Genomic DNA, 20,847 nt, shown 5'->3' with positions numbered 1-20,847 from the left:
TGTGAATGCAACTGAAAATATACCGGCTCTTTCGCATCTAAATTCTCCACCGTGTTCCCCAGCTAGTTGCAAAATTTGATATGCTATATTTGCTGCCGTGCAGGTACACGCGTGGTCCATTTTCAGTGCTCGCTCCCTGGAAACAAATGCCTGCTGCTCCTATGATCACTACTTGGAGTGGACCAAGACATTAAGGCTGCAGAGAAATCAAAACAACAAACTGAAAGACACTAAAACCATTTGTAGATCTGTAAGTAGCCGTTCTTGGTTCCTAATTTCCTGTGGGTTCATCATTGTGTGTGCGATGCTTATAACAGTAGCTGCAGTAATTTGACACAGAAGTGATACGAAAAGTTTGATCACAGCAGCTTTAATGGTTGAAGATCAACTCGGAACTTACGAAAGGCACGTTCAAACATGTGTGACCATGGCCGCGCGGGGCAAAGCAGAGATGCATTTCATTTCAGTGACGCTGCGATGAATCATCTTTTGTTTTATTTCAAGCAGATGTTTGTGTGACAGATTTCTGAGATGTTGGAGAATATTTGTTTATGATACAATTAGGCTTTAGTCTGGAACATCAACTTGCATGTGACTATTTTTCTATGAACACTTTCTGCATATAAAAGTGAAGTCAGACCAACACCAGTGTGGACGTGACAATGTTTTGAAGAGTGTGTTTTAACATTTGGGTCACTGGACTGCGAAACTCAAACAGCCACATAAACACAGAGGGTCACTTAAGCTCTGCAGAATCACACAGAGAGTGCAAAGAGGGGCGTTGAGGTCAGAGGAGACACTGTATAGTATTTGGGGAGAGAATGAAATGTGTGTGTCTGGTCCATCAAGTGACTGGAATGTGTTTGTGTGGGCAGCAGTGTTCTGAGCAGCGGGATGCCGCGGAAATATTCCTCTAATTCTGTCTGGAAAACTCCGGAGGGAGGCGAGCGGCCATCGCATCACGAGACCTCACTGGATGTAAGGAAAACAAATCACCAAGGAGGGACATAATGAGAGGCAGGAAGGGGTTCGCTAATCAAAAACTTATTTGAGCACTTTGTCTTGTTTGTCTCCAGGCGCTTTGTGATGAAGAATAAGACAGCAGACGGTGCTCTTGGAAACAATGCTCGCAAATAACGGTTATGTACTCAAACACTCAATCTTGATTGCGAATGACACAGACTGACACTGGCTGGATCTCCGGGAAGTAGGGTTAAAAAACAAACAAACCTGCAGTTACCATTTGTCGCCATAGGTGTCGCCAAAGAGAACCAAACAGATATTTTGTACTGCCACTTTGAATAAAGAAAAGATCGGTCAAAACAAAAAGAACACTCCTACCCCTGTCACACGATCAAAGAACTTCTGACATCTAAAGTCTGTTGTTATCTGTTTTGTAATAACATGCTACCTGAGGGATTCGATCGCTAGTGGCCCACCTAAAGCACAGGTGTGAACACGCCTCAGACACACTGAGAGTGCGTTTGACATCAGATCCCTCAGACCACATTTTGAGGTGGTCCGGATCACCTCCACATTCCTAAAGTAGCGTAGTGGAATGGTACATGCCAGTCCACTTAGTGATAACTGACAGTGGTGACTCTGCACCTCCCATCAAAAAGAAATGCTAATTCCTCCAATTACAGACAAGTAGCTGGTCATTACTAACTCTAGTAATGTGACTTTCAGGTGTGCACCACACATAGATGTTCCTAATAAAACCCCAACTCCCCACCAGTTATTTAGAACTGAAGAAGCTACTTGGATGAGTGGCTAAACGTCTTCATCAAACCAAACAAGTCCAGTTGCCCTTGTTTCGACTTGTTTTTTGCACATACCATGACCTGGATGACCGAGGACCTTCACAGACACAATAAAAGATGCTCCTGAGCAGTCTACACCTGCAAATTGAAGAACGTAATTTTCTAATCCTAGTCATCACTGGTGCAATTGTTGCGGCTCGAAAGGATTTTTTGTTCAGTTTACAGTTCGTTTTTTTGTGGCAGTGCAGGGAAACAGTGCGTCAGTCCCCTGCTGGCTGCATCCAAAAGTGTCGGCCCGGATGACACAGATGATCTTTGCGCACGTCATGGACCACGACGCGACGCGATCCAACCTCCATTTCCTCGAGAGAATGCGTTCTATCTCACCTTTTCAGATGATCTGCCTGTCTTTAGTTTAATGGCGCGTATGTGCTGTAAAGAGGGAAACAAGTCTAACGTGGAGAGGAGAAGAGGAAACCCTGCAGCAGAGAAGGGCTGAGGAAGAGGATGGGTTACAGAGGAGAGGAGAGAAGAGGAGGGAGGGTGAAGTACTGAATTAAAGATGAATCCGTTGAAGAAGTGCAGAGATCAGTGACTCGGAGCACAAACGCACCCACAGAGCTGCGAGTGCGTTTCCAGCTCGCTTCACAGCCCATGTCAACAATCAGTGTATTTATCTCTGAGCTGAGGACGGCGTGCAATTTTGATTCAACAGAAATTCAGTTTTGTTGCTTTGATGTTTGTGCGCGCGTTGGAGCGCGTCACTTGGGCACGACCGTGAAAGAGATGGGGCTTTTCATTTTGTATGTGTGTCAGAGGGGATAAACGGTTTGAACGAGCCAGCACATTCAGTCCTCTGCACTCAGCTGCGAAGGAAAGACAGTTCGGTGGGGGAAAGCTCCAACTGAGACGGAGAGGAGAGCAGAGGAAGTGGGGTGACTTCTTGAACCGCGGGGAAGCTTCAACAGGCCAAACTCTGGCAATAAAGGAGCAACATTAACACAGCTTATCTGTGATGAGCAAATAACAGACCTCAAGGCCAACGCTGTTCTGCGGGGAAAAGTCAACACTATCTCCACCAGTCACATTTCAAGTAATTTAAAAAGTCTCAAAATTAGACTGTTTTTTTAAAAATTACGTGTCATACGTTAGCTTATCAATTGTAGCGCTGAGAAAGGTGACTCAAGGCCTAGAGGGAGACTGCAGCTCTTCATTCTTGTGCTCCCAGCTATTATTCCCCTGTCTCAAGTTGTATTCAGTGCAGAGTTTGATTTAAATATAGCAGAAAAAACATCTTACCAGGAGCAAATATATTTACAGCTGTGCTATATTAATTTAATCTGTGTCCGCCGGAGTCTGCTGGAGTGTGATTCAAGGCACTAAATAATACATAAAGGCGAAGGAGAAGGAAATGTTTTGCTGTTATTGTGTAACTGCACAAAACGAGCAACTTATACAACTAAAGCACCAGGGGCTCCAGGGGCCCAGCCAAAGGCAGGGTCTTTGCAGTTGGGGCCCCGCGGTTGTGCAATGCGCAGCCCGAGGAAATCAGGTCATCTGACTCTATGGTCTGCTTTAAATCTCTTTTTGTGAAGCACTTTGTAATGTTGATTTAAAAAAGTTCTAAAGAAACCATTATTATTATTATTATTATTATTATTATTATTATTATTATTAGTAGTAGTAGTAGTAGTAGTAGTAGTAGTAGTAGAAGTTGTATGCCCTGTTAGCAGCTCTGGCCCTAATGTTAATATCCTGGTTGATCCAAGTATAGTTGTGAACATACCCAAGATGCACCAATGACACATTGAGATCCAGTTGCTCGTTCTTTCAACGAAGTGAACATTGGATCACATTCATAGACCACCTTATCAACTGATATCCTCTGGCCTATTTTGTGCTACGTCAAGTACCCTTATTTCCTCAGTAATGACCTTTTTTTTTTTTTTACGTCAGAAGCGGAGGTAAATTAATCAATGAATGTTCAATTTCCTAGCTTTTCCCCCACTTTTTTATCGTCATCTTGTGGCACACAATCCCGATGCACATGGTTCTGAAACAGCAGTAGCTATATCGATCCACTGTTTGGAGACTCTGCTCTGCCCCAAATGATGCACGCATTTACCTGCACGTAGAGTGTGAAACTGAGGTCCGGTCACGGTGGTCCGAACTCACACACTTCCAGCCAAGCTGCACCACAGGGGTCCTCTGTGGACGTACCGAAGCAGAGCGACGTGTTATGACAAGCTACGCTAACACAAGCATGCTAACATTCTCGCAGTGACATTATTAGCACTCTGATGCCAATAAGTTACAATGTTTGCCATGTTTATAGTCTTAGTTTAGCATGTTAGCATGTTAACTTTTACTAAGAAGAACATAAAAATACAGCAGAGACTAAAGGGATATGAGTGGAGACGCAACAATCACACACTTGCAAATGTTCTTGCAATGCCAACATGAACAGGCTAATGCTAATGCAGACGTTTGCCATGTTCATCTTCTTAGTTTCATGTGTTAGCATGCTAACAGTAGAAACCAATGGGGATGCCGTCACTTTAGCAGGTATGTAGATAGCCAAGTCTCATGGTGGTCAGAGGATGACCTAAGTCGGAGTCTGGGAATCGTGTATCTGAAGATTTCATGGCAACCATCACAGTAGTTGTTGAGATATCTCAAAGAAAAAGTGTTTATTTTGGCCAATACCTGGTAAATATTTATATCTTCTTCTGGTGCTGGGCTGAAGGGTCGGAGAAGTTTGGAAACCAGTGGAGAAGAAAACATTCAAAAGCGCAAAGAAGTCTTTTTCTGAACTCTTACTGAACCCCCAGTCACAACCGCACATGCAAGTGTGAACATGGGAGTGTAAACCAAAAGGAGAAGCCCTTCAAGTTGAATGCGCACTTTTATACAAGGAAGTAACATCTGTAGCCAGTATGTTTTTAACAGTTTAACCCTAATAATGGTTTCCAGCATGTGCAAATCAAGGCTGCATGTGCCCCAAGTGTTCACAACATCTGTCTTCTGTCTGTTAAACATCTGCGGCACAGCATTAGGGCTAAATGTCGGTTGAAGTGGTAAGGAGTGTCTGGAGCCCACTTAACTCCCACGTGCATGGATTTTGAAGTTTGCAAGTGTTGAAATACTGAGAACCAACACAATGACGCACGTTTATGTTTGTAGGCATACTGTATTTTCTGAGACTAGCACTAATGGCCCAGGCAGATATAAACACACGCACCAATAAAACAGTCTTGATACGATCATTCAGGATTTATTCCAGGAGAAAAGACAAACAAAACACAATCAGTCGCTCTGGCCTGTGTCGTCATGGTAACTCTGATATGTGCACATGATTGTCGAAGGCATCTGATATACAAGCCCCATCAACAGAAAGTCATCATCACACCACAATAAGTGCGGCGGGCAGAGCCCGCTCGGAGACATGAGGGGGTCGTCAACGTGGCGACGGTGCACAGGATGGGAGTTTGTTGTGGTCACATGCAGAGAGTAAATACAGCCGGCTAGCTCAGCGGGCTCTGGACGAGGACACCCACAGGGAGACACCGGGTCCCATCAGGCAGCATGCACAGAGTTTTAGTCCCACAAACAGGTCCTACAGCTTCTCTGGGCTGTTGAGTTAAATCTTGGGCAGAGGAAGTGGACAGTTCTTAGCGTTAGCTTGACTGTTCGTTAGCTTGAAAAAACAAAACCTCTTGCCAAGTAAGTTGCACTTAGCCAAGTAAAAGCATGACTTCTTGCTAAGAAGTCTATGTAAAATACAAAAACAGGTACTTTGCTTTGTAGCCTTTGTGAGACATAAAAAACAACAACATTGAAGCGCTGAGCTACGCAATCTCCGTTAGCTATCCAGCCTAGCTAACCCGCCAACCAGCCATGAAAGTCTACAGCTAACTTTGTAAGCCAATAATTTCCAAAGTCATGAAGAAATGTAATAGGAAAAGACTTAACATTCTTTATTTTTATTCAGTTTTTGACTGAATTTGAGCAGAATTTGCCCTATGAGGCTATTTTTTTTGTCTTGGTACCCACAGCCAGAAATGCTAATCTGCTAATAGCGTGATAGAATAAACTCATACAAAAAAAGCCTAATTACAACTTCTCATTTTTGTATTATCACATTTTATGCCATTTGAGTCTCCTAAATAATATTCAGAAATGTAAAAACCTAGGCCAGTTAGCTGATAGTCTCTGGGATTCCCTCCGCCTGTCTGTTGGACTGAAACTCTGCAACTGCGTAAACTCATCTACAGTATTCATGGACTCGGGCATCTCAACCTGTGTTATGTCTTTACATAATACAGAGATACTAACATCATACAAGGGCATATAAGGTTATGCAAACACTCACGGTGAAGTTGAATTCTCGAAGCACTTTTCTTTTTCCCCAACATGCTTGTGTTTTTTTTGTTTTATTTTCACGACGCTGCACTTCGGCAGCGTCTTAAAAAAAGGTCAAAAGAGCTCGAAGGGCAAAGAGAGGACGAGAGCGCTGCCGCCGCCGCCACGGCCGTTAACAGTGTGTTTCTGAGTCGGTCACAGCTTTGGATTTCTTCCTTTAGAATGGCAAAAAACGTAAGCCTGAGTTCAGTAAACGATGCTTTCACTTTAAGTCGGACTGACACTGAAGGTGGAGGTGGAACACTGATGGCAATAAACGACTGGAGAGTTTCTGATAGCTAACTGCAGTTGGGGAGTAAAGGGGAGTTTAGCTTATCATTATTATTTTTTTTACATTGAACATTCCATAGAGAATACAATCAACTTCCCTCGATGCACACACACCATTCAGTCATTCGCACATGCCTGAACAGCAAAACATTCGTAAATATTATCTTGAAAATGATCATTCATATTCACAATCTATTTACAGTAGTGTCTTGAACATGAAATGAGTCTTTCAGATAACAAGTATTTCTCTTTAGCAAACAAATACAGCAGACATATATTTATATTTATATATATATATACACAGAGGAGCATAAACCTGAACCCTCTGCCTGCCTCGCAGCACATTCGTAAAACCCCAGCGTCCAGACTGAAGTGGACGACGTCACATTTAATGAAACGTACTCTTCCAGCGTCGGCCGCACCGGAGAACGCAGCTCATACTGTAACAATAATAATAATTAGTAGTTAATAATTCGAAAATAAGCGATTGAAATCGTCTCGCACCTGTTTAACTAGCGCTGCTGATGTTCCCTTTGAGTTTCCTGATCACATTTTCAAGAAAAAAAGCAACACACTTAAGTGTTTTTAAAAAAATGCATAGCAATCAATGGGTAATGTATACACGATTACAGTGAGTCATTAGTTTAAGGTGAACGCTGGAATAAAGCCCTTACTTGGTTGAAAGTTCCCCTCAGTAACGTCAAGCTTACGCGGACTGATTTCAGAGGGGGGTCAGGGTATAAGTGTAGATTTTAAAATTTGAAAGCTGAGCTACTCGTACCGAGACACGTGGGTGCTACTATTCAGTAAGAAAAAAAGACTGCTTTGACACGTCAACATTTAACATAATAGAAAAAATAATCAGACTGTTTCCCACACATATTAATTTAACTAAATTTAAGACCGGATTTGATGCTAAGACAAGATGCATACTTAAGCAGAGTGGCTATGTATAGGTATCTTCCAGCGTTATAAGAGGTTTTATAGAAGTTTTCCAGGATTTAAAGGGGGATTCCAGGGATATAACGTTAAACATCCATCAATCAGGGGATTCACAACAGACAGAAACATTAAAGACTAGTCAAAGTGAAAGAATACGAAGATTAGATAACCTGAAGTTGAGTCTCTAGTACTGGTCTAGCTCCCCAAAATCATGGATCCTACATATCCCACAATGCAAATCAGTGGCGCCTCTCATTAAACACCACCAAAAAGTTCAACTTTTTACCAGTACCTGCCCCAATTTCTAGAACATTCGTCTTTGTATCACAACCGTGAGCAAGACTAATCCTCCAACTTCTGCAAAGCTTTAAGTTTGTCGCTACAGATTGAACAGGTTTTATATTTCTTTGGGAAAAACAACCTGGGAAAACTTAATTGAGGAAATGTCTGGCAATACTCTACACTTTTCCTTCTGAGAACAAACCCCAAACAAAACCAGCGATGTACAGTATGTATCCAGGTATCAAATATTGTCTGTGCATACAAAGCCGAGCCACAGAGCTCCCATTTTTGTCCCGAAACAAATCCACGAGGCATAGGTTAGACTGAGCGAAATGTTCTTTCATAATACGAAGCTTAGAGCTTCTTAATCCCTAGCCGAAAATAGTCCCCGGCAAATGCACGAGGTGCTCCTCTCTAGCTACGTATCCAAAGACTGACAGAGGAACTCTTTGGGCTGCAGGCAGGGTATGAAGGTTTGTAAGCGTGAAGAGACAGAGTTACACATTGCTGATTTTGGCCTATTCTTGGGATTAGTTCATCAGAAGAAAAGTAGAGATGATTTTTGAACATTAACTTCTTTTATTGATAAAAGACATTTAGTGTTTTAAGGGGGCAGGGTAAAAGAGCTGGAAATCCCATGACCCTGCAGTTGTTCTTGAAGAGCTTACCGAAGAAAACGCTGCTGGTAAAATAGGAAAAAAATAAAAAGAGAGAAAAAGTGCAAGAGACAGACATAGATTCACAATCGTCTCGACATGGTTTGTATTAGTCAACTCCAACCCCAGGTACGTGGACTCTAACACACAGGACGACGCAGCGAGCCAAAAGTGAATTCCAGAAAGCTTGTGTTTGAGCTGATTTACTGTCCGTTCTACCTTGGATTGACTTTTCTCCAGATGTGATCCCGCACACATCTGACATGGATGTGGATAGCTTTTTTTTTTCATTTCTTTTTGAACAGAATACTGTAGATAACCAAAAAAAAAAAAAAGGTAAATGGCAACAGATCAGGAAGGAATCGAAGGACGAGAACCTTCTCTCCAGGTTAGTGTGCAGCTGGAGATCAGCCCTTAGCTTTAGATAGCGTGTACTGAGCAGCTACCCGTCTGACTAGTCTTCCTCTAACTAATTCATCAAGTACAGCAGACTGAACCTAATTGTCTTCGAACCAAGCAGTAGTCTTTGGCTACAGTTCACAATAAAGGGATAAGTAGAATTGCATCAAACGGACAGACATGGCGATCTGATATGTTTGAGTGAGCATCCGACGTCGTGCTGTTCTGCTTTCTGATCTGTGTCTGGAAGGCCGTTCCCCTCAGTGACACAACGGTTTAAGTTCCATTAAGTTCCATTAATAAGAACAACACAAAAATATATAAATAATATAACTAGACTAATGATGGTAACATATAGTTTAGAGGTGAAAATGAGACGCTAAGCTGTGGACTAATGTTCCGTGTTGCTATCTAACTTTTCTACGGGTTGAACAGGTTTAGCTTTCAAGTGGTCCAAAACTCATAGGACTGATTGGGCATTCAGTCCTCAAAGATCAAGTCACTTCGTCATAACTACTACTAAGCACACGGCAAATGTCTCAAGGTCTGGATCATTAACTGTGATGCCACCTGGAATGCCTGGACCACGACAATCCTAAAAACGAAGCCTAAAACGAAACCAGGAAACTGGTGTTTGCCAGCGCACAGTGCAGCTGCAGTTTTCCCTGAGCACTTCTGGACTGGGTGCAGCTCGACAAAACGAGAAGGTGAGATCATGGCTTTATTAGAGGTGGGAAAGGAACAAAGGCAGGCAGCAGCTTCTCCGTCTTGGATTGCGACTCTGACGGCCCGCGTGGCGGGCTGCTAGACATCCTGAAACTACGCCGCGCCGCTTGCGGTTCCTTTGTTTGGGGAGTCGAATGGCGAGCTGTCTTCGCTAACATTCTCCACCGGAGGCAGTTTTCCAGTAAATACACATCACTACCATCCCTAAACGTGCTGCATGTTTCATAGTAACCTGTGAGTGTGTCCCTTAAAGGGTGATTGTTATAAAAAGTCTTAGCAAGTAAGAAAATAATAAACGAATCAGCATATTTCAGACAGCAAACATGTTCTACGATGCTCTGACATCCACTCTGGGTTTTTATAAAGGTTTACAATCTCTACTCTCCGTCTGATAAAACATGTGGATGGCAGCTAATCTGTGTCTGACAACATATCTGACCCTCTCTGTGCAAAATAGATAAAGCGCTTGCTCATGTTTCGACATCTCAACAGTCATATGGTACTTTTAAAGCACTTCTTAAAGCACAAACAAACAGACAAACGAGCCCATTAGGTCACAGACATTATCCTAAAGGTGCTATGTGTAGCATCTGGGTTTGTCATTGCCACGTTAGCTTGCAACACAAGGAAAACTTGTGTTAACAAGAGAAATCGTTACTCAGAAGACTGTCAGCCTCTGTTTTGGTTTTTCTTCAGATAACAGGTTAAATTTGGAATTAAATCTTTTTGATTGTTTATTAATTCTTATCAGAATATGGGTCTGGGCTTTTGGGAAGAAGTCCTCAACTTGGCTATTAACTACTTACACTATAGTGGCGTTCTCAATGTGACAGTGTTGGTTAACAGTTACACATACCACCTTTAAAATGAACAGTAATTATAAAAAAGAAAACAATCCAGTTGCCAACAGTCAAACCTAACTTGAAAAAAAGCTAAATAAAGTGGTGCAGGAAAGACCAGATTCAAGAGGGAAGTTGATGTTCACTGACATTTGAATAATATGATACCACCCGCTTCACCGTGAACCACAGCCATTCATCACTAAACAGGTAGAATTCACAGTCGACCGTACGAACATCCTCCACTAGAGTCAGTGGACGTGCTGTTGCTGCAGACGGAGGAAGCCTACACGTCATCCCGGTGGATGGTGGGCGTACTGTATGGCAATGGTGGTTTCAATCAGTGGGGTGGAGGTAAAGTCCTCTGCTCTCCCAGGAGCAGGGCGGGGTACCGGCTGGGGGGGAGTAGGGGGGGGGGCGCATTCCAAGAGGGAGTGCGGTGACGAGAGGGAAGGGCGGAGAAGACGGCGAACGTCTCCTTCTTCCTCCCCTCCGGTCGTCCTCCCGTCTCTCTGCCTCACAGCGCTGTGGCCTCCCAGCTGGTTCCCCGCGGGACCTGGCGTCACTTGGTTTCCGTGAGCACCGGGGCGGGGACCGCTGAGGGATGTGGCCGGTTCAGCTCGGTCCCTGAGGCGGGAGAGGAGGCTGCAGACGCCAGGCTGCAGGGCGTGACCGGCGCGGTGACACCTGAAAGGAACGAGTCAGTTTTCAATACTTTCTATCACTCTTACTACAATCCCTTATACACCACATCATCACATATGTTCTCTTAACTTCTCGGTGCGACTAATGAGTCATACTCACATTCCTTGCGTGGAGCTGCTATGTTGTTGTCTGTGGAAGAGTTTTTGCTGGTGGCAGCACTGGCGCTCTGGCCCTGCGCCGCCTGGCCGGCGTTTTGGCTCTGCGCCGCCTGGTTCTGGCCCGCCTGGCTCTGGCTCTGGCTCTGAACCGGCTTCTGCGTCTGACTCGGCCTAGCCTGCGGGTTGGAAGCGTCCATGCTGGTCCCCATGCTGCTGCCAAGCTGCAGCCGCCTCATGTGCCGAACCACGGCGGTGGCATTGAATGCTTGCTGCAGAGGGGAAGGAAATAAGAAGATGTGAAAAATGAAAAAAAGGAGTCATTTAAGTGTGTCTTCATAAAATTAAATGTTTTGTTTGACACTACACTAAAAGGTTAGTTAACAGTTAGTTATCTCACTCTTTGAGTGTTACAACAAATTAGTTGTTGGCACACATGTTGACCTGTCACAGTAGGAAAAGCACTGCAGGGGCATTCGGATTAGAAGGGGCACTGCATTCCAAAAAGTGACTTCTCATTTCATACTGAATTTAAAGTTGAGGAAAGTGGAAACACGTTTGAGGTTTGCAGATTCCTCTAAGGCCTTCAGGGAGAACTGAGATGATGAGGGGCAACTCCTGAACATATGGCACGGCAGGTTTTTACTGCTGAGTGAATCACCTTCCAAAAACACAATCGTTTGAGGAGCCGTAATAGAGTAATACAGTCCGCTGAAGTGGAGCCAGATCCGCAGAGAACAAGCTGCAATAAACAATATTTACCCTCCATTTGCTCTTGGCAAAGTTCTTTTTGATCTGGCGGCTGACTGACTCATGGATGTTCTTGCAGAGAGCCGTATCCCCAGCGATCCTAGCACACGCACACAAGCACGGACACACAGGCATGCACAAATTCTCTGTTAACACTTCTGACGGCACGTCAATATCTATATTGATTTGAGGCCTTTTTGTGACGTCTGTATTTCACGGCGTGTGGGTGTGTGTTTCTCACCAGGGGTGTCTGAGCGCCTGATCACAGGTGAAGCGCTTGGCTGGGTCTTTTTCCATCAGGCTGCTGATGAAATCCTTGGCTGGGAGACAAGTGGCCATAAAACGTCAGTGCATTTGGACAAACAAACGTCACACTTTAGCAACTTAAAACGGCACTTTCTGAACACTTTCTGGAACCCAAATAACACTGATAATCTATGACATTTCAGTCAGGTATGGATATTTTCTGCATGGACTTCCATCGTTTGTTGGTTTCTGCTAAACCCTGGTATCTGAGACACAATCCTTTTTTCACATAGCCTCTTCAGGGAGTGCACGGGTGGGAGTTGCCACGCTGTTCTATATGAAAGGTATGTATACAAAATGGCTATCGCTCCAAGTTTGAGTTTGCAGTGGATGTTGCCACGGAGCCGAATCGACATCTGTGTGAAAGGCAGAGCTGGCACGGTGTGACTTGTAAGGCATCGACGTTTCTGTGCTACACATTGCGCTTCTGATTATAAAACACCGGCAGGTTTTCTGAAAGCACAGGCGCCGTGACACCAGCTTTGTTTGGGTCAGTGCGAATGAGCAAAGGTGGCAAAATGAGGGAGCCTCTAAACAGCATTAAATCGTGATCCCTCTCCGATTTCAGCAAAGCCTGCAGTTTTGTGGGACTATTTTTGTGCTAGGCAGCGCTTTATGCTAATTGCTAATGGTCGTCGTTTAGCCTGTAAACATTTGATGATGTGAATATCATTAGTTTTAACAGGAAACTGGTCCAAAGCCAGAGCACTGGGCAAATTATAATCCTGACCTGAACATAACCTCTTGGTGACGCTGAATAAAAATACATCTGCATGGGAACATGAATAAACGTGTCGATTTTAATGGCATTGTCAAATTATGCATTACAATGAAGCACGAATGTCCATCACATGAGAGGGCTGGAGGAAGATTCCAGGCATCGAAGTCAGTTAAAATCACCCTCAAGGGACCGTTAATGTCTGTACAACATCTCATGTCAATCCATCCAGAAGATTGTGACCTTCTAGGTGCTGTAGCTATGCAGCTAGCATGGCTAAAACAGCCTTGATAACAATACCGCACCTTTCTGAAAAGAAGAATCACAACAGCTGAAAGTTTTATCACCAAGCAGCAAATTGCTTAAATGGGCTAAGACAACATTTTACAAAAATATGGTATAATCCCTGCAAAGAACCTGATGTCTGGGTCTAATTTGAGTGATTTCTTTTGGTTCAGAGGTATATATAATATAAAGCACACATTCTCCTGGGTATCCAGGCACACAGCCAACACAAAGCTGGTTTTACTGCCAGGCACGTAACTGTGGTGGTGACGAATGACCCCACAAAACACACACACACACACACATATATATTCATTCCTGACAGCTGAGGTCAGAGGTTGTGATGGAGGGGTGCTGTGTGGTCCATGTGTGCCACATGGCGGCCAGAGGAGAAGGAGGAGGAGGAGGAAGAAGGGCAAAGGGTCGCGAGGAAGAGGAAGGCTCACCTGAGTCCGAGATGTCGTCCCAGTACGGCGTGTCAAACTCGTAGTCGGCCTTCAGGATCTGCTCAAACAGCTTGGAGTCGTTTTCATCGTAGAACGGGGGGTAACCACACAGCCTGCAGACAAGAGGTTCACTCTGTCACCTAGATATTTAATTGTCCATTCTTTTGGTCGGTCCCTCACTGATTGATTTATATGGAATTCACTCACATAATTTACTCATTTCTAGAGGGTTGAAACAATTGGTCAGTTAATTGATCAGTGAAGATTGACTTAATTGACAGTGATACAATGTGCAATATTCAGAAGTAACAAACACTTGCATCAGACATCAACTTCATTAGACATGCTGCTGTCAGTTCTAACTATAATCCAAAGGCAGCTGTGAATATAAAGACCATTGGACCAAGTGATTCTGGTCTGCTTAACGCTACAGTGTCTTCACTGTGAGTGTGAGCCGTAATTGACTGAATCTCGTTAATCACGTGAGATAACCCAGCGCAGGTGAAAACAAAATGAACTCAAGCCCCGGTTTGATTCTCCATAATGCGCCAACTGAACCAACAGTTGGCAGAGCTGCTGCTCAACCAAAAACATCATCTGCACCTCATTACCAAAGTTCTGGATGCACCAAGAGAGTTTCATAAAAACTCATTAAAATGCCGTTCTCCATCGATACACACCGAAAAAAAAGGGAATAAAAGAGAATCATGCCGGGAAGAGAGGGAGTTAGATTCCGCCTGCCGTGAAGAAATAAAGACTTTCTGTTCGTTTTTCTGCTTTCTCATTTGCCTAAAGTTTCACCTGCCACTCAGCTGATCCTCCACTCCATCGGACACACACGCCTACACCGGGATAAAAGTGAGAGAGTGATAGTGTGAAAGGCAATCATTCACCATCGGCTACCCCCCGAACACACATGCACACACACATTCACACACACACACACGCTCAGGTGATTATTATGGTTGATTAGCTGATGTGATCTTTCCACCTGAGCAGCGGCTAAAAGCTAACAAGGTCTGAATCCCATCGCTAATTGTGCTAATTGCCAGCAGGGAGCTGCTTTTTCCCTCTACCACACACACACACACACACACACAAACACACAGTCAGCTGCACCAAAAGCTCATTTTACTCAATTTCATATAAAAAGCTTCATTTTAAATTACACACACGCACTTCTGTCGCACAAAAGCACAACAATCTACAGAAGCAGAAAAAGAAAGGAAGAGACTGAGGGTGAGATATACTCACGTCACACATTAAACTTCACCTCACACTTCAAAGACGTAACATACACAAACATTTGCTACGTTTTTACGTGCCTTCCTTTCAGCCACCTCGTATCCTCTGTATCCCATTAACCTGCTGCTGACCTCTGACCTCTAACCCCCTCAAGCGACCTCCCAGTTGAGAAAGTAATGTCGGTCTGGCGGAGGACACACGCATACACGGACATGGACCTCAGCAGGATTGTTCACACTCCTGTGCCCCTTATTCATAAACTAATAAGCATACTGACATTGATTTCGTTGTTCGCACACCTGCAAACATGTGCACCTACGCATACAGACTGTGAGTGTGAGGGGTAAGAAGTGGGGCTGATGCAGAAGAGGAAAAACAAAAAGCAGAGAAAGTGAAATCTGGCCCATGTCCATACAAGGCCATTCGGCTGAGCTCTGGCTCTGACGACGGCACACAAGCAATATCGCCATCATCCTCGCACAACACAGACAGGGGTAAAATCAACAAACACACACACGTGCACCCAAAGTAAAGATTTCATCATGGGGTGTGTTTTAACCGATGCAGAGAAAAAATACCTCTGCACTCAAGCGACAACAAATCAGGGCCGATTTAACTCCACGATGCTCAGATGATGTGTATGACTACGGCGCTATTGCTCTTTTATTTATCACTGGATAAAGCCCAACTAGTCCAACAGTTTGAATGTTCGGACAGATCTTTGCCAGAGGATAATCAGTTCCCAACAGAGAGACTCAAGACAAACTTTTCCTCGCAAAGAGTTTGTGGCTGGAGTTCAGGATGGTTTCCAAGCTAGCAGTGCTAAGCTTTGTCCACTTTGTCAGCGGTTATAGTATGTGACAGTGCATGATAACCGGTGTGACAGGAGGTGTTTTTTTTTACCACTCAGACTGCGGTTTTGTGTTTGAGTTGAATCTAAAATGGAGATGAGTAACTCTGCGTCACACAGAATGTGCGTCTGGCTTTTATATTCACAAGCTGAAGTGCTGGTCCTGGTGACTAAGGGAGATATAAAAAGAGATATAAACAGTTATGAGTTGTGTTGACAGAGGACCAATCACAAATCAAGTGTAAATGCCGGCCATGTCAATGGAAACAATGTACCATGTGCATTTCATTTGGCAGCGTCAAACGGAGCTGAGAGGAGGTGGCGTTCTACTATTTCAACTTGTCAGTGGCTCATTAAAACAACGGACCTGACTATTCACATGTTCAGAACAAACCAGTTAGCTTACGATGGCAATATACAAAGGAGCTCTAAAAACATGGGTCAGACCTGATAGAAATACTGTATGTCACAATGCTTAACTGAAAACTTAAAACAAAGCCAACATGCACTATACCATAGACCTGGAAAGCAAAATTATGTCGAGAACTAAACTTCATGTACTAAGAAGAGTCATAGAAGTCCTGCCCTGATAAGGAGGGCGTACTTGGTGCTTTGGACTCGACAAATTCGACCCTGAAATATAGATGAGAGGAAGCAGTAGGGCCTTCAATAAAACGGGCAGTGCAAAAGCACATTCGGGCATTTGGACTAGTCAGATGTGTACTTCGAATTTAAAAAAGTGCTTCGGTCCATGAGAACACAAATGCAGACAAGAACGCATATAATGATCTCACATCAGGGCATTTATGTCAATCAAACACGGTCTGCTACCACACAGTCCTCAGGAGAAGTCTGATCAACCTTAATAAGCCTGTACTGATGGACTATGGGTATGTACTGAGTGGGTTTTAGGTCAGTCAAGGGTCAAGTCTTGCAGAAATGAAGCCAGGTTGAGTCATTTTCTAACTGCTGCAGATTCAAGTCTGCGTTGATGGATACGGCTGAACAAAACTATGTGGTATCAGCCATGTTTGCGACCATGAAGATAAAATATGCTTTGTAGCTGTTCACACCTGTACTTCACGCTGGTCACTTGCAATTGGATTCCCCAGGACAGATGTTAATGCAAGGTCTGAACAGGGCCTAAGTTATAGCAGTTTATGGGGGTGCAGATCTACCAATTTGACTACATGACATAAGATTTTTTGGTCCCTGTTGAAAGAGTCAATTGGATGAAACCACTTGGCTCAGTGTGTGATGTTCTGCAAAGAGTTGGTACTTACAGGATGTAGGCGATCACGCCGATGGACCAGCAGTCCACCGCTTTGCTGTAGGGCTTCTGGGCGAGAACCTCTGGAGCTGAAAGAGATGGAAAGACATTTGGTTAGAGTCTCAACTTAGAGAGAAAATTGGCAAATATTGTACCTAGATTCAGCAGTAGCCAGGCAGTAAACTTGACTACTTTTTTTACCTTTGTTAAGCTTGAGACCCAGTAAAAACTGCTGTGTGATTTTTACGTGAAAGTGAAGCTGTTTAATGAGCCAGAATAGCGAGAAAATGTGCAGACACTCCATGTCTATCCAAATAAAACTAACATGCGAGTGTGGTTAATGGTGGGAAATTGTCTGCGCGCAGTACAGTCCAAACAATTCCTGTAGAGATCAAACTCAAGTTACTTTTCTTGCACATCAACATAAAGCTAGTCAGCTACAGACCCATTTTCTCCGCTGATGCTGTTTGTGAGGCAGACTGACCTGGCCTGACCTTGCTCTGCGACTCATTACAGAAGGCCGCGGACAGAGCAAATTACTAATGACAGTGAGCTCACCATAACATCATCTCACACATACACACACAAGGCTGCCTCGAAATAGATTTGGCACGTTTGAACTGGAGTGCTTAAGTTTGTTTATTGGTCTACCCTGACTCATTTGTGACGGTGTGTGAGGGGGGCTCTTGTTTTCCTGGACTTGGAATTAAAGCATTTTTACACACTGAGGTCATCATTTGTGATGTTAACCACTTCAGAAACAGACTTCAGGGTCAGAGATGATACTTTTACTTTTTGCTTTTAATTTAGCTAAATTCTCTTTTGCTATATGAACTTTGGATGTCTTGCTGGTGAAATCTGCGTTTCTCCATCACCTCTTCAGGCTTCATATGTCTGTGATGCCTCTCAGTCATCCAGGTCATCCAAAAAGCAGAGATAAAACAAAGGTAATTGGACGTTTCAATCATCCAAGTGGCTTCTTCATTACTAAATGACTGGTGGGGAGTTAAGGTTCATGGGGTCAGAGGTTAAAGGTCTACCTGTACCTGAAGGCCAACGACTGTCCAGAGAAGACAGATGGTTTGAAAGAGGAGTAACAAAAGCCATCTACAGTATGTCAAACTGGAAAAGCTGTCACTGAACAGGGGAGGTGGACTGAGACACCAAAATGTTTCACCAGCATGTGTCTTGAATGTCTGACCATTAATGGGACGTCAGAGTACCATGCATTGTGAAAAAGAATAATAATAAATGTAAATCTGAGTAATATTCTCTAATTCAGGCGAGTATCTGGTCATTAACAGAGCCTAGAGTCAAGGGAAGTCTTCAAATCCTCAAGAAAACCAACAAATCCAGTTGCCTTTGTTTCAGCTTTGTTTTTTTTGGATGCACAGTCCTCCTTCTAAACCAGTGGTGGGCCGTCAGGGCCAGCAAAGCCTTCTCTACTGGCCTAAACTTTATCGAAATCACTGACTTACATTTTAATATTTTCCCATTAATCTTATTAAATGAATCCCAATAGCTTCTGGCAGTGTAACTTTGTAGTAGAGCTTTTACCCAATTATGTTTCAGCCATCACGCGTTGCCGGAGTCAAAGATATCTGCCTCGGCCTTCACAGATAAAACTGCAGACGGCTGAAGCTTGAAATACATGCAAATCATCCCCGTTAACGTTTTGATTGCTACTTTTTTAACTCACAATGGCGGAAGGAGGAGAGGCTATCGATTTGGTTGCAGATCTGCTTAGGAAGACATTTTCACGGCAGACTTTAAAACAAAAGCTGGATATTGTGAGGACAGGCCACCCAACCCCAGAGCTAGCTAGCTAGCTAGCCTGACCCAGCCGGGGGAAGGGTGTGTCCACCATTTTCAGGTCAGCAACTATGAGCAGAACTCTAAATTGTTTCTTAAGTTGTGGTGAGTAAAATGAATCATATTTTGTTCTGTTATGTATATTTTCCCCATTTTATTGGGTCGACATTGATGCTTCTGCTGGTTCTGGCGCTGGTGCACAGCTGTAGCACAGCGGGGGCTGCAGTGAGCGAGAGGAGACTTTTTGAATTGTGAGTGAGTTTCTTGCTTTAGTAATGGCGTTCATCTCGCTATATAAGAGATGCAACGTGCTGTATTATTGCGTATCCGTATGATGTTGATGATAGTTTCTATAGCAGTGGGGTCTTAACGGTTGTATTAAGAGGTGTTTTGAAAAAGGTTGGAGGCCACTGAATGTTTATGTGGAAAATGCACGGCCTGCCACTGCTCTAAACAAACTGATGTTGGTGTTAACATTTAAATCTAGTTAAAATACTGTTTTGGATGTTTTTTCTTACTTTCTTGTGAAATATAGCTGTTGACTGTATTGCTGTTGACTCTGTTGACTCAGTGCATTTAAAGCAGTAAATTCTGCCACATGTGTACACTGAAAGGAGTTGGGCCTGCAAAAGACGCAGTACATACAGTTTATATAGATTTATTTACATGTTCAGAGTACTGTCAGCGTGTTATTATTGCAGCACTGCAGTCATTACTGGTATAGGGTCGTGCGTTTAGGGTTGACACACAGATTTAAAGTTTCATTAAATGCATCATGATTCGCTTTCCCCGCGCTCATATTTCACTTCTGGTTTTCATTTAGTGCCTTCCGGGGTTATTTATACCTGGGTTATATTTAGACACAAAATGTCTGAAGTGGAAATGCCCCCGCAGACCAGCAATCCTCTGCAGGAGAGCAACAAACGCGGGGAGGGGGTCACGGGTGAAGAAGGATGTTGGCTAGATGGATGAGAGAGGTAAAAAGAGGGGAATGCGAGAGCGACTGATGCAAGAGTCTGACCATTTAAAGTAAAGTCCGGGCTTGATGTGAGTTCTTTCTGAGTTTTATAAGAGTCAAATTTGTGAGTTATTGCGCTGGATTCAGAGAAGAGACGTCAAGTTTGTGAGGAGCTAATAAAAAATCAGAGCTGTTGCACAACATTGAAGGCCAGCTGGATTTAGTGAAGCTGGCCTGACATGCGCCTTTACAAAATTAATTTCAATCTTTCAACATTTATGTCCCGGTCCGTCTTTATTCCCGTGACAGATTTGTTTATGCGAGGGTTTGAGTGATGTTTGTCAGAAATACAAACAGAGCAACCCGTCTAGTGTTGCAACAAGGAAGCGCGAACATCTGTATCCTATAAAAACACGCAAACAGCAGACAGAGTATCTCACACACAAGCACATGGACATAAGTGCACACAGAAATTCACACAAAATAAGAAATACAGTATATATATATATAGAGCATGCACACACAACAACACAGACACACAGAGGGAGGCTGTCTGTCTAGGAGTGATAAGCACGACTTAGGTGTGTGAATATAACGTGCACGCAGACTACACAGGACACACACGGCGCTCCAGATGATACGGAATGAACAAAGATGATGCAGGAAGTATAAATGGTGTCAGATGGAAACAGCATGGTGAAATCTTCCTGCGCTGGTTGGATTGGCACCCGCAGGAATCCAAATAAAAACAGCTCGGCTCATATTTACTCCACCATGTAGGGACGTAATGATAAATGGGAATCTGAAGACTGAGAGGCAAGCTGAGTTGAGTCTAGGCCTCTGAGGGAAATGATTTGCCGTTACCGAAGCCACAAACTGTAGTGCTTCCACCTGTGCTTGCGTGCAACTCACAGCACGTCCCAGGACTACATGCAGGAGCAGGGATTGATTTATGCTCATTACTTCACTATTTGGGTTGCAGGTCCTGTTAAACAAAGCCTTGCTCACAATTACTCAGACATCGTTGTAGTATTTCCTGTATAAAAACACGTCGCGGATGTTGTTGGAAATTTATGTCCAGTGGTTTAAACGGCAATCTAAAAAAAAA

The 20,847-nt window shown here is 43.7% G+C and overlaps 1 protein-coding gene across 1 annotated transcript in view; it reads right to left on the bottom strand.

Moving 5' to 3' along the window:
* Nucleotides 1-10,764: 10,764 nt before the first annotated feature.
* camk1da (calcium/calmodulin-dependent protein kinase 1Da) overlaps nucleotides 10,765-20,847 on the bottom strand; it is a 55,081-nt gene continuing 44,998 nt past the window's right edge. Inside the window, exons 6-11 of the mRNA XM_084573926.1 lie at nucleotides 16,983-17,058; nucleotides 13,605-13,717; nucleotides 12,091-12,169; nucleotides 11,862-11,949; nucleotides 11,104-11,371; nucleotides 10,765-10,986 (exon numbers count right to left, since the gene is read on the bottom strand). Coding sequence (XP_084430052.1) covers nucleotides 10,862-10,986; nucleotides 11,104-11,371; nucleotides 11,862-11,949; nucleotides 12,091-12,169; nucleotides 13,605-13,717; nucleotides 16,983-17,058 — 749 coding nt within the window. The 3' untranslated portion in view covers nucleotides 10,765-10,861. The remainder of the gene's footprint in view (nucleotides 10,987-11,103; nucleotides 11,372-11,861; nucleotides 11,950-12,090; nucleotides 12,170-13,604; nucleotides 13,718-16,982; nucleotides 17,059-20,847) is intronic.

Source organism: Chelon labrosus, assembly GCF_963514085.1.
Source record: "Chelon labrosus genome assembly, chromosome: 23".
Lineage (NCBI taxonomy): Eukaryota > Metazoa > Chordata > Actinopteri > Mugiliformes > Mugilidae > Chelon > Chelon labrosus.
This window is presented reverse-complemented; position numbering and strand designations above follow the sequence as displayed.